General features: G+C 43.8%; 1 protein-coding gene across 2 annotated transcripts in view; it reads right to left on the bottom strand.

Annotated features, from left to right (window-relative positions):
• PSIP1 (PC4 and SRSF1 interacting protein 1) overlaps positions 1–14,508 on the bottom strand; it is a 66,855-nt gene extending 52,347 nt beyond the window's left edge. For both annotated transcript variants that reach the window (XM_075595798.1, XM_075595807.1), the window contains exons 1-2: positions 14,383–14,508; positions 11,309–11,503 (exon numbers count right to left, since the gene is read on the bottom strand). In XM_075595798.1, coding sequence (XP_075451913.1) covers positions 11,309–11,380 — 72 coding nt within the window. In that variant the 5' untranslated portion in view covers positions 11,381–11,503; positions 14,383–14,508. The remainder of the gene's footprint in view (positions 1–11,308; positions 11,504–14,382) is intronic.
• Between the last annotated feature and the right edge of the window lie 1,624 nt (positions 14,509–16,132).

The raw sequence follows: 16,132 nt of genomic DNA, 5'->3' as shown, positions 1-16,132 counted from the left end.
TGTCACAGTGACACAGTGTGGGTGACACAGTGACACAGTGTGGGTGACACAGTGACACAGTGTGGGTGACACAGTGACACAGTGTGGGTGACACAGTGACACAGTGTGGGTGACAGTGACAGTGTGGGTGACACAGTGACACAGTGTGGGTGACAGTGACACAGTATGGGTGACAGTGACACAGTGTGGGTGACACAGTGACAGTGTGGGTGACACAGTGACACAGTGTGGGTGACACAGTGACAGTGTGGGTGACACAGTGACACAGTGTGGGTGACACAGTGACACAATGTGGGTGACACAGTGACACAGTGTGGGTGACACAGTGACACAGTGTGGGTGACACAGTGACGGTGACACAGTGACAGTGTGGGTGACAGTGTGGGTGACACAGTGAGTGTGGGTGACACAGTGACAGTGTGGGTGACACAGTGACAGTGTGGGCGACACAGTGACAGTGTGGGTGACACAGTGACAGTGTGGGTGACACAGTGACAGTGTGGGTGACACAGTGTGGGTGACACAGTGACGGTGACACAGTGACAGTGTGGGTGACACAGTGACGGTGACACAGTGACAGTGTGGGTGACACAGCGACACAGTGTGGGTGACACAGCGACACAGTGTGGGTGACACAGCGACACAGTGTGGGTGACACAGCGACACAGTGTGGGTGACACAGCGACACAGTGTGGGTGACACAGCGACACAGTGTGGGTGACACAGCGACACAGTGTGGGTGACACAGCGACACAGTGTGGGTGACACAGTGTGGGTGACACAGCGACACAGTGTGGGTGACACAGCGACACAGTGTGGGTGACTGCCCATTTCAATAGAAAGTAAGATCAACCCTAAAAAAGCGCTTTAAGTACCAACTTAAAACAAAACAAAAATAGAACATAAATTATTGGACCCTTTCAGAGTGCGAGGGGAAGGCAAATTATTGAAGGTAAGCAAAAAGCAAAAAGCAGAAGTATTAAACAAATTCTTTGCCTCTGTATTTACCAGAGAACATTCAATTGCAATAGTAGTGCAGCAGGAGGAACCTACAACCTCTATATTAATGAACAATTGGTTAACGGAGGAATAAGTTCATAAGCGGCTTGATCAAATTAAAATTGAATAAGGCACCTGGCCCCAATGGCATACATCCAAAAGTTCTTAAGGAGATACGTTCAGTAATAGCCAAACCATTACATTTAATATTTAAGTACTCCATTTCCTCAAGATTGGCGTAAAGCAGACATGATGCCTATATTTAAAAAGGGAGCTAGATCACAACCAGGGAATTAGAGACCTGTAAGCATCACATCAACAGTAGGGAGGCTAATTGAAGGTTTTGTATGGGATACTATTCAGGAAAACCAAGATATTAGTGGATTAATCAAGGATAGGTCGTGTCAAACTAACCGTAGTAGTTAATTTGAAGTGGCAAATAGGAAATTAGATTAGGGTAATGCAGTTGATGTGGTGTACTTAGAATTGGACTGCAGGATAGAAAGAGTTGTCGTAAATGGAACTTTTTCAGGTAGGGCTAAAGTGAGTGGAGTACCTCAAGGATCGGTTCTGGGACCCCTGCCATTTAACTTGTTTATTAAATGACCTTGATGTTGACATAGAGAGCAAAGTCACGATCTCTGCTGATGACACTAAATTGTGTAAGGCAGGGGTGCGCAAATGTCTACTTTATTTTTGGCGACGCGTCGCCATTGCAACACGGCGTCAAATGTCCCCGCGGGGGTCACGTCACTTGACGCTGGATATTAGGTACGGGGGGGGGTGGGGGCACATGGGCTGGCAGAGCACAGAAAGTTTGCGCACCCCTGGTGTAAGGTACTAGAATCAGAGCAGGATGTAATTGCTCTCCAGAAGGACATGGATAGACTGGAAATTTGGAAAGGTAAAGGGCAGATGAGGTTTAATACAGATATATGTAAGGTTATGCATTTGGCAAACAAGAATAAACAGGCAATTTACAAATTAGATTGGTGATAAATTAGGAGAATCCTTGATGAAGGATTTAGGAGTGCTTGTATAGACACCAGGTTTAGCAATAGTGCCCAAAGTCATGCAGCAGCTGCAAAGACAAACAAGATCTTATCTTGCACTAAACGGGCAATGGATGGCAGGGAAGTAAACATAATTATATCCCTCTATAAACATTAGTAAGACCACACCTTGACTATAGAAAGAGCAGATATGAACAGTGAAATTAATAAAGGGGATGGATAATCTGATTTATGAGGAAAGGCTAGCAAAACTAGATTTGTTTCATTAGAAAAGGAGGCGTCCAACAGGGGATATGATAACTATATACAAATATGTAACAAATTCAGTTCGGTGATCTAATTATATTGTAAATGTGCGAATCTGTTATCAAGACAAAATGTCAAAGTATGCAGTATATTGTTTGATGTTCTTTGTATAGATTACATATTCTTAATTTATATATTCTGATTATATAGTCTGTTATATTAGAGAGTTATGAGGTGTAGCTGTCCTGAGATCTCTATAGAGAAACCCTGTTTAGGTTGACACTTGAGTGATTGACAACTGTGGCATTAGCTGATGCAAAATCGGAAGAGGCTATGATGGAAGCTCCGAGAACTTTCCAGTACATATGCCATATTAGGTTATTCTCTGTATGGAGGCATGGGCAGTTTCTTATGACGCAACATCAAATTAGCTGAAGCACCTAATTTGGAAGTGGAGTTAGTGATAGCAAGAGCTGACCAAGGGCTATTATCTGGATAGCTGAAGTGAGCGAGAGACATGCGGAGGGCAGAATAATTGATTCCACCAGGATGTGAGCCTAGGAGGATTCCACCATGAGGAGGGAGAAACCCAAGATGGAGGAAAGATAAGTTTTATCATGATATTAAAGATCAAATACAAAGATCCTACTCAGAAGCAGAAATCTATGCAACCATTTTTAAGAACGTCACCGTCATTTTGTACTATTTTTGTATGTAAGAATTTATCTGCAAAAGGAGAAAATGTAACAAACTTACTGTAATTTTCTTTTCCTGGAACCATGGCAGTGGGCACCGTAGGGTTAACTCTATCCTCAGCTGAGTAGGACAGGAAATTGAATTCTTGCAGGTAAGCCATAAAAGGCCCCTCCCACTACCTGCAGATAGTCTGATATATTATGCATACATAGTTACCCTCCCTATGTGCCCACTGCCATGGTTCCAGGAAATTGAAAATTACGTTGGTTCAATTTTCCTGTTCACCCTGGCAGTGGGCACCGTAGGGACATACCCCAGCAATATTAATTAGGGAGGTAAATCAAAACACAAATGCCAATATCAGTTCCAACCATTTTATTTCAGTCTTCCACTTTATTTTATTACTTATTTTTATAGACTGTAGTACATTTTGACCAAAGCTTGTGTCAGCTAAAGCCTGAATGTCCAATCTGTCATACTTCATAAATGTTAAATGAAGACCACACTGCCGCTTTGCAGATTTGTGCTGGTGATGCTTGTGCCTTGATGCCAACGAAGTGGCCATGACTCTCGTTGAGTTTGCTTTTAAATTCAAAAGGTGGATTTTGTCCTTTGTTTTCGTATGATTTTCTGATACAATCCATTTGGATATTGTTGCTTTGGACGCTGCTTGCCCAGTCCATGGTCCTTCTGGAATGATAAAAACACTGACTTCTGGTCTTGCACCCTCTCAATATAGGCTTTCAAGCATCTCACTATGTCAAGATTGTGCAAATCTTTCTTCCTTCTTATTACCTGGTTTTGGGCAAAATGAAGGCATTACAATTTCTTGGTTTATATGAAATTGAGAAACTACTTTCGGTAACAAATGGTAAAACTGGTCGCATCACTGCTTTATCTTAGTGGATGACCAGAAACGGCTCTTTACAAAACAAGGGTTGTAATTCTTCCACTCTCCTTGCTGATGTATCATGGAAGGTAGCATTCCTTATAGCTAACAACTTCAAGGGTATTTGATCTATAGGTTCGAAAGGGTGCATTGTGAGAACATACTGTACTAGTGATAGATCCCATGCTGGCAATCTATTCTTGATTTGCGATCTTAACCTCTTCACCGCTTGTAAAAAATGAACAAGTCTTTCAGTTGCTAGATTCTTCTCCAACAGTGCTGACAAAATGCAGAAACTTGCACCTTCAATGCACTGAGGCCGAATCCTCTATCAAACCCTTCTTATAGGAATTCTACTGCTGTCGCATTTTATGAAAAAAAAAAAAAAAAAAACTTCTGTTTTTGTTTAACACACCAGTCTCTGAAGCATAACCAAATTCGGTAGTATACCGTTGATGTAGACTTTTTTTCTTGTTCTATCTAAACATCTCTTTGCTCTTAATATCTTCCACAAAATCTCCAAGGCCAATTGTTTGGGCTCTGGGTGATATACTGGTCCTTGTATTTGGTAGATGCCAAGGTTTGTCTATTGCCGTGTTTATGAGATGGGCAAACCATGGTCTCCTCGTCCAATATTGTAACACCTCTGCTTGATCGCGCCTGATCAATTCCTCTCATTTCAAAGATAGTGAGGAAGGAAGAAACAGATATCACAGATTGAACTTCCACTTGAAACTGAGGGCATCTGGGTGCCTTGCACTCGGATAAAAGTGCCGTGCACAATAATTCTCCACGTTTCTGTTTTGGCGAGTAGCCATCAGCTCTATTTCTCGTTGCAAGCGAAATGTTACCAACTTGCGGAATACTTGATTTTGTAACGACCATTCTCCCGGGTGTATCAGGTTGCGACTGAGAAAATCTGCTGTAATATTTTCTGGCCCTGGTATATGTATGGCTGTTATATCTGTAACAGCCTTCTGCTCATGGTAGAATCTCTGATGTTAGTTTCAGTCTTTTGCTCCTTGTTCCTAACCTGCTTGGCTATATATTTAACCACGGCTCTGTTGTCAGATTTTATTTGGATATTTCCATCCTTTACATAGCTTTGGAATGCTTCCACTGCTTTCTTCACTGCCTTGAGTTCCAGCAGGTTTGATGGTAACTGCTGTTTTTTGGTTGTCAAAGTACCTTTTACCATTAGGTCTCCCATCTGGGCTCCCCAACCTGCGCTGCGTCTGTGGTGATTATTACCCATTGTATCTGATGTAACGTATGTCCATTTAATAGGATTTGGGCATTTTCCCACATCTTAGTTCTCTGGGTATATATTTCTTGTTTCACATCCTTGGGAGCTCCGTTACACTGCTGTAAGAAATGTTGTTGTAATTGTCTTATGTGTAGACCTGCCCATTTTACGTTTAGCGTTGAAGTAAATTTTCCTAGGAGTCTCATACAATCTACTGCTATAGAGATGTGTGCTGTTCTGAGCATTCTTGTCTGGATTCCAATGTCTTGGATCCTTGAATATGGTAATTGCACCTCGCCTTCTGCCATGTGAAATTCTACTCCCAAGAATTTTAAAGACTGTGACGGTACTAGTTGGCTATTGTCGAAGTTTATGATCCAGCATGCTGTTCTAGAAAAGACAAGACTTTGTCATGTAGAAGTTTTTCTTGTTTTTGTGATTTTATCAGAATATCGTCCAGATATGGATACATTTTCACACCCCTTTTTCTTAATTCTACCATCAATGGGGCTAATACCTTTGGACTAGCAACATCTCCCAGAACGTTTACAAATGGCAGCGCCGTATATTGATAGTGTTCACGATTTATTGTAAATCTGAGGATTTTTTGATGTCTTTTTGCTATAGGGATGTGTAAATAGGCATCTTTTAGATCTATTGATATCATCCAATTGTTTGGTTTTACTTCTGGGAGGATGTTTAGTGAAATCATTTTTTACTTTCTAACCTGTAAGTAGGTATTTACAGTTCTTAGATCCAATACCGTTCTGCAACCTCCTGATGCCTTTTCTACCTAAAAGATCTGGAATAAATCCCCTTTCTCCTCCGTCTTTGAGGAACCTCCAGCTTTGAGATACGTTGACCTGTAATAACTCCTTCAGGATAAAACGGATTTATTTTCTGTTGTGTGTGTGTATATTTTTTGTCTTTAAGAATATATCCCTTTTTGAAATGTTCTTGAACTCCAGGTGGTACCCGAAAGAAAGGAAGGATCTGTAGTGCCCACCTGTCCTTTATTGATTGAATCCATGTTGCTTCAAATTGGCTCAGTCTTCCCCATACTGGAAGCCGCTGGACCCCTTGACTTTCATGAGAATTTTCTTCTGAAAAATGACACTCTCCCTCTGGCGCCACGAAAAAGCTTATTTTATTCCCCTCTCCCTGACGTTTGTCTTGAGAACAATCTTCCAGGAAGATATGTTCTTGCTTCCCTATACTGTGTTCTTTCTGTTTGATGGAATGTAGGGCCACATCTTCTATTTCTACTTTCTTGTGGTAAAAATGTACTTTTACCTCCTGACGCTTTGTTTATAATTGCATCTAATTTATTCCCAAATAGAAATTCACCTTCAAAGGGTAAATTATATAAACTGTTCTTGTATGCTGTGCCTGCCATCCAGTAGTGAAGATAGTGGATTGGTCAGCGCACAGGATTTTGCTCAGAATTTGAGAGAAAAGATAAAATATACAGAATCAATGTATTAAACAGACATGTGTGGACAGTGGATTAGCAAATGTGAAAATATTTAGGTATTGAAATATATGTAATAAAAATGATGTAATAAAAATTGTGGTGGTATTAATATATCAAATATATATATCTACATAAATTTATATAAATATGTGATAAAAATGCAATACTCCCAGTAAAGCGTGTACTGGGACTGTAGGGAAGGAATGGGGGTGGGGAACGAAAGCTAATGCTATATATAGACTTACACAGTCTAATGTTTAGGAAAGATTAATGGAGTGATGTCAATCAGCTCACACTGCCTTGTGTGCAGTTCCTCCCTCAGAGAGTACTGCCAGACTGCGGCGAATCAGTCAACTTGTTACTCACTTTCCCTCTCAATGGAGGCAGTATGTGAGTTGCTTCTCTCCCAGGTGCCCAAATTGCAAGAAATGGGCAAGTCTGGGTAAGTAGCAAATAAGATTTATTACACCAGAAAAACAAGAAGTAGTAACACTCACATAAAGTTTAAAAACAACCCAGTGTTAGCCCGATCGATCCGGTGGAGTCCTTCCCTCCAGTGGGGCTCCCGCTACCGCGTCCGACGGCGGGACCGGAAGAAGGAATCTTTCCGGATGTCAGCAGGCTGGCTGGGTCCCTCACTCAATAGGCTCCGGCAGGGAACTACGCGTTTCGCAGTGATGCTTCGTCAGGTTCCTCATCCAGTGTCTGAGCCATAGCGCTCTTCTTGCCGATACTGTATAGGCCAGCGTTGCGCAAACTGGGGGGCGCGAGATTAACTGCTGGGGGCACGGGGATTACAGAGGCCCTGTGCGCTTTCCGAAGGCACTTAATTTAAGTGCCGGGGAAGCGGCAAAGGCCTCTGTAAACCTTACATACCATGGTTCAGACGGCATCTGGAGACGCGGTGCCAGCGTCAAATGACACCACGGGGTCATGTGATGTCCGTTGCTATGGCATGACGTCCAAACGCCGGGAACCACGGTAAGGAGGAGCGCGCGGAGAGGACAGCCAGCAGGAGGCGCAGAGGAAAAAGATTGCGCTCCCCTGGATAGGCCATTGACTTGGATGCCAGTCTTACCGCATCCAGCGACGGAAAAGATACGTAGTCGGCTGCCCATTTGATTTCTGACAAAGCTTTTAGAATAGAAGTTCGACTCCTTTTTCCAATGCTTCTATATTAGCAATCAATATCTGCATTGCTCTTGCCACTGTTGTCATAGATATCGCTGGTTTGCATGCTGTACCTGCTGTCACATATGCTTTTTCAAAACATTATACATCTTTTTATCCATTACATCTTTGAGTGATGCAGCATCTTCAACTGGTATGGTTGTTTTTCTTGAAATTCTGGAAATTGCTGCATCAATTTTAGGACTGACTTCCCAGTGTTTTACCTCATCTTGTACAAAAATTATACATTCGGTTAAACTTTTTGGAAATATTTAGTTTTCTATCCGGCTGCGACAATTCCATTTGTATCATATCATTGATTACGTTATGAATTGGAAATCTGGATTTTTTGTGCCTTGTCCCAAATAATGTATCTGATTTGAGTAATTTCTTCTGTATCCTCTAATTCCAATGTTTCTCTCATTGCCTTTATAAAAGAGGATCCACCATTTCTAAATCAAATTCTGATTCTTCAGCTTGCATTTCTTGCTCTGACGAATCACACTCCCCGCCCGACGCTTGCTGATATATCCGATGACGAGTCCCACTATATCCAGGCTGGTCTGAGACCTTGCTCTCTTTTGCGCTGGCTTCACTGCTTGTTGCACTGCAGACTTTACACTCTGCTTTACTGTATCTTTCATCGATTACAGGAAAGCATTCATTTGTCTCTCCTGCTGCTGTTTAAGACAGTCTGTGCAAAGCTTCTTGGCTTCTAAGATCCGTTCTATACTGCATGCGGCTGTGCGCACGCCTGTGCAAACGCACGCGCCGCATGCTTTTTCCCATTATAGAGCCGGGAGCTACAGGTACTGTGTGTGTATGGGTTGTGCGAGTGAAGAAAGTCCTAAATAAGATTTAAAAAAAAAAAAAAAAAGAAGGTTTAACAAATTTTTTTTGTGCACTCATTGACACACACACCACAGCGCAAAATCATTCTTCCCACCATCTTCGCCGCTGTCGGCTCCCCGCCGTGCGCGTGGCCCTTGTATAGAAGGGCTGGCTGACCTCAACCATCTATAACTGCCGTGCGCGGGCACGGCGTAGCACGCCCCTACACTATAGAACCAGCCTAACACTGGCTTTTCACATGCTGCACACCATTTAGTTTTTTAGCAGCTTTTTTCCCTTCTGGTCCAGGGACTCTACCGCACCCTTATAAGTTTCTTTCAGTTCCATGATATCAACTCTTATTCTCTAGAAAACGAAGCTAAGGCTCTCATGCAAGCACCCACCTGTGGGATCATAGTGCGCGCACGCACGTTCGAACATGCGCTATGCACTTACATGGGACGCCTTGCTGGTCTGTGTCCCCCACTCCACTGCGTTCTCGGACGTGCCTTTGCGGTAATAATTTGATCCTCCGGTCCGCTCAACAGCCTTGCTGTTTGCCCCCTGTGATCAAAGACGCATCCGCAGGACTGCCCAGTCGCACGAGCCTCTGTCTTGGTAAGTTGAACGAAGCTTCAGGGGAAGAGATGCTGAGACTCCCTGGCTTGACTGCAATAGCTACAGTCCGGTGAGTCCTATTAAAAAATTAACTCTACTCCTAGCTGTATGACAGGAAAAAGACTATCTGCAGGTAGTGGGAGTGGCCTTTTATGGCCTAGCTGCAAGAATTCAATTTCCTGTCCTACTCAGCTGAGGATCGAGTTAACCCTACGGTACCCACTGCTGGTGAACAGGAAATAAACGTTTATTTTTGTGTGCAAAATCCAGAATGCCGAGTTCGGTTATGCTGGAGAAATGTATAGGAAATACAAAAGGACGTTTTACAAAATATATTCAGCGACAATGCATGGAGCTTTCAAATGAACTGTTCATCCCAAGGACAGTACAAACGACACATGGTCATCCCTTACGGTTAAAGGAAAAAAGATTGCACAGCAACAAAAAGAATGAGTTATTTAAAGCAAGTGCAGTTAAAATGTGGAATTCATTACCCAAGGACACTGATGGCAGAAACAATAGATATCTTCAAAAAAAGTTGGATATCTTTTAAAAAAAGGAACAAAGTTATACAGGGATATACCAAATAAGTGAACATGGTAAGGATGTTGATCCAGGGAGTAATCCGATTTTCAATATTTTAAAATCAGGAAGGAATTTATTTTTTCCATAATGAGATATTAGATATTTCACTGGGTTTTTTGTTTGCCTTCCTTGGGATCAATATACTGTAAGTACAAATATAGATTAAAGTATCAGTCGTCTAAATGTAGCATAAGTTGAACTTGATGGGTTGTACTGTATGTCTTTTTTCAACATCATCTACTATGTAACTATTGCTATGATACAAACTGTTCCCCTTATTCACCAGTTGACAATGAACGAGATTTTGTTTATTTCCAACTGTGTAAGGAGCGATACAGTCTACTTTCTTAACAAGGAGAAGGCTACGTGTGTGCGCGAGATATATATATATATATATATATATATATATATATATATATATATATAGTTATACGTTACCGTTCCAAGGATTGGTAAACAAGAGACAGCACTCAATGTTGAAAATCAAAGTGTATTAGTGAAAGCAAAAATACATCCAGAAACCCAACGTTTCGGTCCTACAGAATGGGACCTTCCTCAGGGGGATACAAAAGGTGTGTGTGTGTATATTATATATATATATATATATATATATATATATATATATATATATATATAATTGCAACAACCAGCACTCACATGTCACGAGGTATCCAGATGCTGAGGAAGGTGTCTCTCTCTGCAGACCGAAACGTTGGCTGAGGTGCCTGTATGTTTCTACAATACATACTACTTTGAATATACCCCTGGTGTGCTGTCTCTTTGTTGCTGGACCTCCATCTGGTAATATCTCATCTATATATATATATATATATTTATATTGTTCGACAAATCCATTAAAATACAGGCCCGTGGCGACTGGATTTTACCCCGTGGCGACCTCCTCATGGCCGACACCAAGCAGGGCGGGATTGGGAGCAGGACTAGGTGGCAAGTAGATTTTTTTTGGTTCGGCGAGTAGATTTTTGGGTGATTTGTCAACGTGTCTGTGTGATATATATATTTTAAAGGCATACTATTATCAGTGTCAAAAACGCAATGCAAAGCAATAGGTCACAGGCATCTCTGGCTTTGGAGAATAGCTTAAAGCAGCAAAACTCTCACCCCCCCCCCCACATTATTACCCCTTACCAGGGATCACCCTGTGAAATCCTCTATGGTTTCCTGACCTCACCCAGGTCTGAATTTATTTGTACCAGTTATGATATGACAGTGAGGTCATGAACAGAAAGTTGCAATGTCATCTCCCGGTGTTATTGGCTGCGGGAGAAAATCCCAGCTCTGTGGCCATTTTGTGTCCACAGGGCTAGCATTTGTGCCAGGTGGACAAAACAGTCGTCAGCTAGGGGGTCCCCGGATGTCATGGGAACATGGATCAGCCAAGGTTGAAGCCCACAATAAAGCCAAAATTAAAAACAACAAATTCAGAGCAGCGTGGACTGCAATTTTAGAGGCACAAGTGTTTTCATTTTGTAGTAGTTTTGCTATTACTACTATATAAGAGCACCATAACATCCACTCACCCTAGCAGGCCAGTAAGGGTACCCCTTCATCTTGGCAAAGATCAAATCCCCCGGCTTGAAATCACGAGTCATTTTTTCTTTGGATAAGGCTGAGACAGCACTAGAGAGTCAAGTGGAGAATGGATCGTACAGTTCTTCAGACAAGCCTCGATCTTTCTTGTGTCGCTCTTTTCAGTTCAATTAGGGAGTCAAAACCTGGAGGGGGAAAAAACAAACACATTTTAGCCCAAGCCATTGAGCAATAGGGGGTTGGGGGTGTGTGGATGTGTGGAGTTTGTGGAAGGGATGGGTAAAGCCTTATAAAAAGCAAACGATTTAGGGGGGTAAAGAAATAATAATAATAAATAAATATATATATATATATATATAAAGCAGAAAATAGTCGTGTTAGTCCAGTTGATGTGCCTGAGGAAGGTCACGTTCTGATGACCGAAACGTTGGATGCAGTGCCATGTACTTCTCATGAATACAGTTTTTTTTGTACTCTTCTGGCTGTGTGCTGTCTCTATTTCCCGGACCAACATCTGGAAAATATCTATATATTTTTTTAAACTTCTATCTTGCAGCCATGGATCAAACAAACCCATATCTGCAGGGGGAGACAATGTATTTGAGGTTGTTCCAGAAACAAAAAGGGTTTAAGCAGGAATAAAGGGGTGTCAGCTTTCTACCCTCTCAACACGAAAATTCTGATGCAAGGCTGACACTCGGGGGACAGATAAATGACCAAATAAATCACGTCATGGAGGACAGTATCCATGGCGTTGCCCCGCCCCATAGGCGCTTAGATGAGGCCTCCTGAGCTTCGAAGAGATGTCCACTGTACCCCTGGGCCTGGCGCATTTACGTTATGACAACACCAGGAAGTAATCCCAATTTCCTTGGCGTGTTTTCCTTGTAGCAGTCGCATCGGATTGGATTAGCTGGAGGGAGGTGGGTGGCTGTTTTGTGGGTGTTGGACACTCTATAAGGCTGCGCTTATAGTGCCAGTGACAGTGCGTCAAAACAAATGCATTGCCGCCGTCACGTGCGCTTATAGTAAGCGCGACATGACGGCTTGGTCACTATCGCTGGGTCATCTGAATTTGATTTTTCCAGCGACCGTAGCCTGACGTCGCCGGCACTATAAGCGTAGCCTAAGGGGCCTATGCAGAGAGCAGCGCTAGAATAAATTGGAGAGTTTAAGAAAAAGTAGCTTTAATGGAGAGTTTTTTTCTCCATATGCAGAAAGGGCATAAAACTGCATTTAGAATCCTGTCTGCATATGGAGAGTTTCAACCGGCGATATGAGCGCTGTTGAAACTTGTGGGAAAAAAAATCGCGTTTTTTTTTTCTGCCCCACCGGCCGCCGAGCTCCAGCTTCTTGCTGGCGAAGCAAAATGTTGAAAATCGCGCCATTTTTTTGGCGCGAACAGCCACTAGATGGCGTTCGCGCCTCTCTGAATACGGCCGTTTTCAACACTGGAGAGATTTATGTTCTCTCCAGCCGCGCGGCGAGATTTGTAAAGAAAAAAAATAAATGGCGCTTTTTAATAAACTCTCCATTACCTGCCTTTTTCAAGCTATACTTCGCCAAAAAATGCCGCTTTACCTGCTAGCGCTGCTCTCTGCATGAGGCCCTAAGAGTTTACTTGTCATTGTGTTTGCATCCCTGATCAAGGTGCTGTGCACCGAAATGTTGGCTGTTGTATGACTGTGTTGTTACCCTGACTAGGTCTTTTTACCTGTAGCACCCATTTTCTTCTTTGTGTCTTATTTTTTGTCCCCATTGGTTTGGGGCATCCCACGTTGCATAGGTCCTGATTCTTTCGTGTTTAACCAAATACATCACCCACCACATTGAAACCAGAGAGGAGCGAGAGTGAAAGCAATTCTTCACCAGCCATGTACAGTAGTAGACACACCTCCCAGAAGATCCTGCCTTCCTACTCCTGTTTACCAATAAATGTGTAATATGGAGAACATGGCAGAGTAAATGAAAGCAAAAAAGGAGAGAAGCAGCCGGGCAGGAACTGTGTGGGTGGGCTCTACATACAAAAATCAGTCACATCCATACATTACCACCATGCAAAAATGTCTCTCTTCAAGGGGCTGCATACCCCCCCCCCCCCCCCCATGTAGAGAAAGCAAAGAACCAAAATAACATTTTACTGTCAAGTGAGGAAGGTGCCAGAGTTTTTAATTCCTGTATAATATATTAAAAGCCGCAGATACATCCTGGGGTTTAAAACCATATTTGGAGCAGGACTACATGTAACTGGATGAATAGGGAAAGGGAGTGAATAATAACAAGACAAAGCTGGCATCAGCCTCCCTGTTGACACGGGTGCAACTTTGCACGCAGCCCTTTGAATGACAGGTGTTGGGGGGGTGCATATTATTCGGTGTTTATTACATACACAGTAATCCTCTATCGCTAGACATGTTTATTTATTTTTTAAAGATTGAGATTGCAGCGATAAAACGTGCAGGACTCCAATGAATGCGCATTTTGCACGATGAGAGGCTGTGATGTTTAACTACCTCCCTCCCCTTTTACACAGAGAAACATGGAGAGGAGGCGGGGCGTGCGCTGCAAAATACCAGCACGAACAAACAGCCCCATCTCCCCAAATTGTCTCCATTACCCTGGTATTATCTGATGCACTGGCACACACCCCACGGGCTCCTGATGTGTGTCTTTTGCAAAGGTTATGGGTTGAGAGACAAATGCAGCCCGTGTGATCTGCACACATGGGCGCATGGCAAAACCTCTCGTTGTTTGCACGGTTCAAATGGACATGCCAGCTCACCCTGTGCCAGACATTTACTCCCTGCAATCACACTTTGCATTTTACTTCCCCCTGCAGATCAGGATGTCATTCTTCTCACCTTTAAGCTATAATAATACAAGTCTAATTAAACTCAGGCATGACCCATGCCTGGTGCTTGCAGCACAGCCCACTAATCTAGTCGTGTCGTGTAATTGCACTGGGATGAGATAATAATAAAAATAATGGCATAGCACTGTATAAATGCAGTATGTTGTCAGGACTGCATGCATCTTCCAGTACTCTTATGAAAGAGGCTCTTACCTGATCCTGTTGTTTCTCAGTTGCTGCAGCACTGCAATCCATGCATTGCACAGGCAGCTGCTCCCTCTCCCGCCCGCAGCCAGGCTCTTTTCAGACTCACACACCCACACACACAAATAGGGGAGTATCAGGCAGCAAGAGCTCCCGCCAAAACACTGCCGCCGCAGTCCCGAGGCATGCACACCTCCCAGCCCCAGCACTGCACCCGTTTCTGCTGGTAAAAAGTGGTCTCTGGGGTTTAACCTTTGTACTAAAACAAATAAAAAGTGCTTCTTTCAGTTATCTTACCAGCCCCCCCCCCTCTTTATACTGAAGTGGTGCAGCCCGACCTCCCCCTCCCTCTCTCCTTCAGTGGAAAGCTGGCTGGATTACTGCTGTGCTTAATGTTGTGCAGAAGACCTTCCTGCATACATGTCTTCGTATCCTCATCTTGTGCTCATACTGTGTTACTGTGTTTGTGGCCCCCAGCCTGGGTGTTATGATTACTGATTAAGAGTCGTATGATTATAACATGCACATCTGGAAAATTATACACACCATCCTAAATCTATTTAGCAAGTACTGTTTTGCATTGCCTGGCATTGAGGGTCTTAAAAAGACATGTACTGTAGAAGCACAGTTTAAGGGCTCGCTCAGGCAGCTTGCTAGCGTTCGCGCCCCCACCGCTTGCTCCTGCAATACAGCGATCTCTGCTCAAACAGCAGGAGTCGGGTCGCAGCGTTTGGGGGTGTGGCGGGGGCGTGTAACGAACGCGTCACAGAGCTGGTTCGCCTTTATTGGCTGAACCAGCTTGCGTCACGCGACTAGCCCCAAATTTCAATTTGGATTGTGCTGGCCAAATGTCGCAGCGACAGCGCTGCACTTTGCCGCCGGTGGAGTTTTCAGTTTGAAAACTTCCACCGCACAACCCAAATTTGCGACGGACGTGTGCGCGCACCTCGCATTGCCTTCTGTCTGAGCTCAGCCTATGGCTTCGTCCCTGGTGGCAGCAGCTGCGCTTGTGACACACAAAGTACAGCCTATGGGGCAGGCCCCAGTTGGCGTGTGTGCGCGGGTGCACAAAGCGCGATGGCACGACCACCTTTCAAAAAGACAAGGAAGTTGTCTTTTGGCGGGTAGGCCGAGCAATGGCCATGTCATGGCAGCGGTTCAGCCAATGAGGGCGAAGCAGCCACGTGATGTCAGGGCCGCACCTCCCCCTGCTCTCTTCTTGCGAAGACGCGTGTCCCATTGCGAACCCTAGACCTCAGATCGCGGCTGAAACTGGTGCACACGCCGCCAGGCGCTCCAATGCGCACGTGCACGCAGTGACTGGGGCCGTAGCCTAGGGCAGTGGTGGGCAACTCCAGTCCTCAAGGGCCACCCAACAGGTCAGATTTTCAGGTTATCCCAGCTTCAGCTCAGGTGGATCAGTCTTTGACTGAGCCACTTGTGCTGAAGCAGGGATATCCTTAAAACCTAAACTGTTGGTGGCCCTTGAGGACTTGAGTTGCCCACCTCTGGTATAAGGTGTACAAAATTAAACCACGGTCTCCACACCAAATTGATGCACCGCTGGCGTACACTATATGCATTACATGCACTCGATACCCCTCCAGCAACTATGAGGTTAAAAAATCGTATACTGACATTTTTCATTTGTCCACAGCAGTAATACAAATAAGAAAATGCAGCATTATAGTTCTGACTTCTCACACTGCTTCTTTTTGTTCTTTATTGAATCTGACGTGAGATAAACGTTGAATCTTCC

Source organism: Ascaphus truei, chromosome 1 (assembly GCF_040206685.1).
Source record: "Ascaphus truei isolate aAscTru1 chromosome 1, aAscTru1.hap1, whole genome shotgun sequence".
Taxonomy (NCBI): domain Eukaryota; kingdom Metazoa; phylum Chordata; class Amphibia; order Anura; family Ascaphidae; genus Ascaphus; species Ascaphus truei.
The sequence above is the reverse complement of the archived record's forward strand: the minus strand, read 5'-3'. Positions and strand labels throughout refer to the sequence as shown.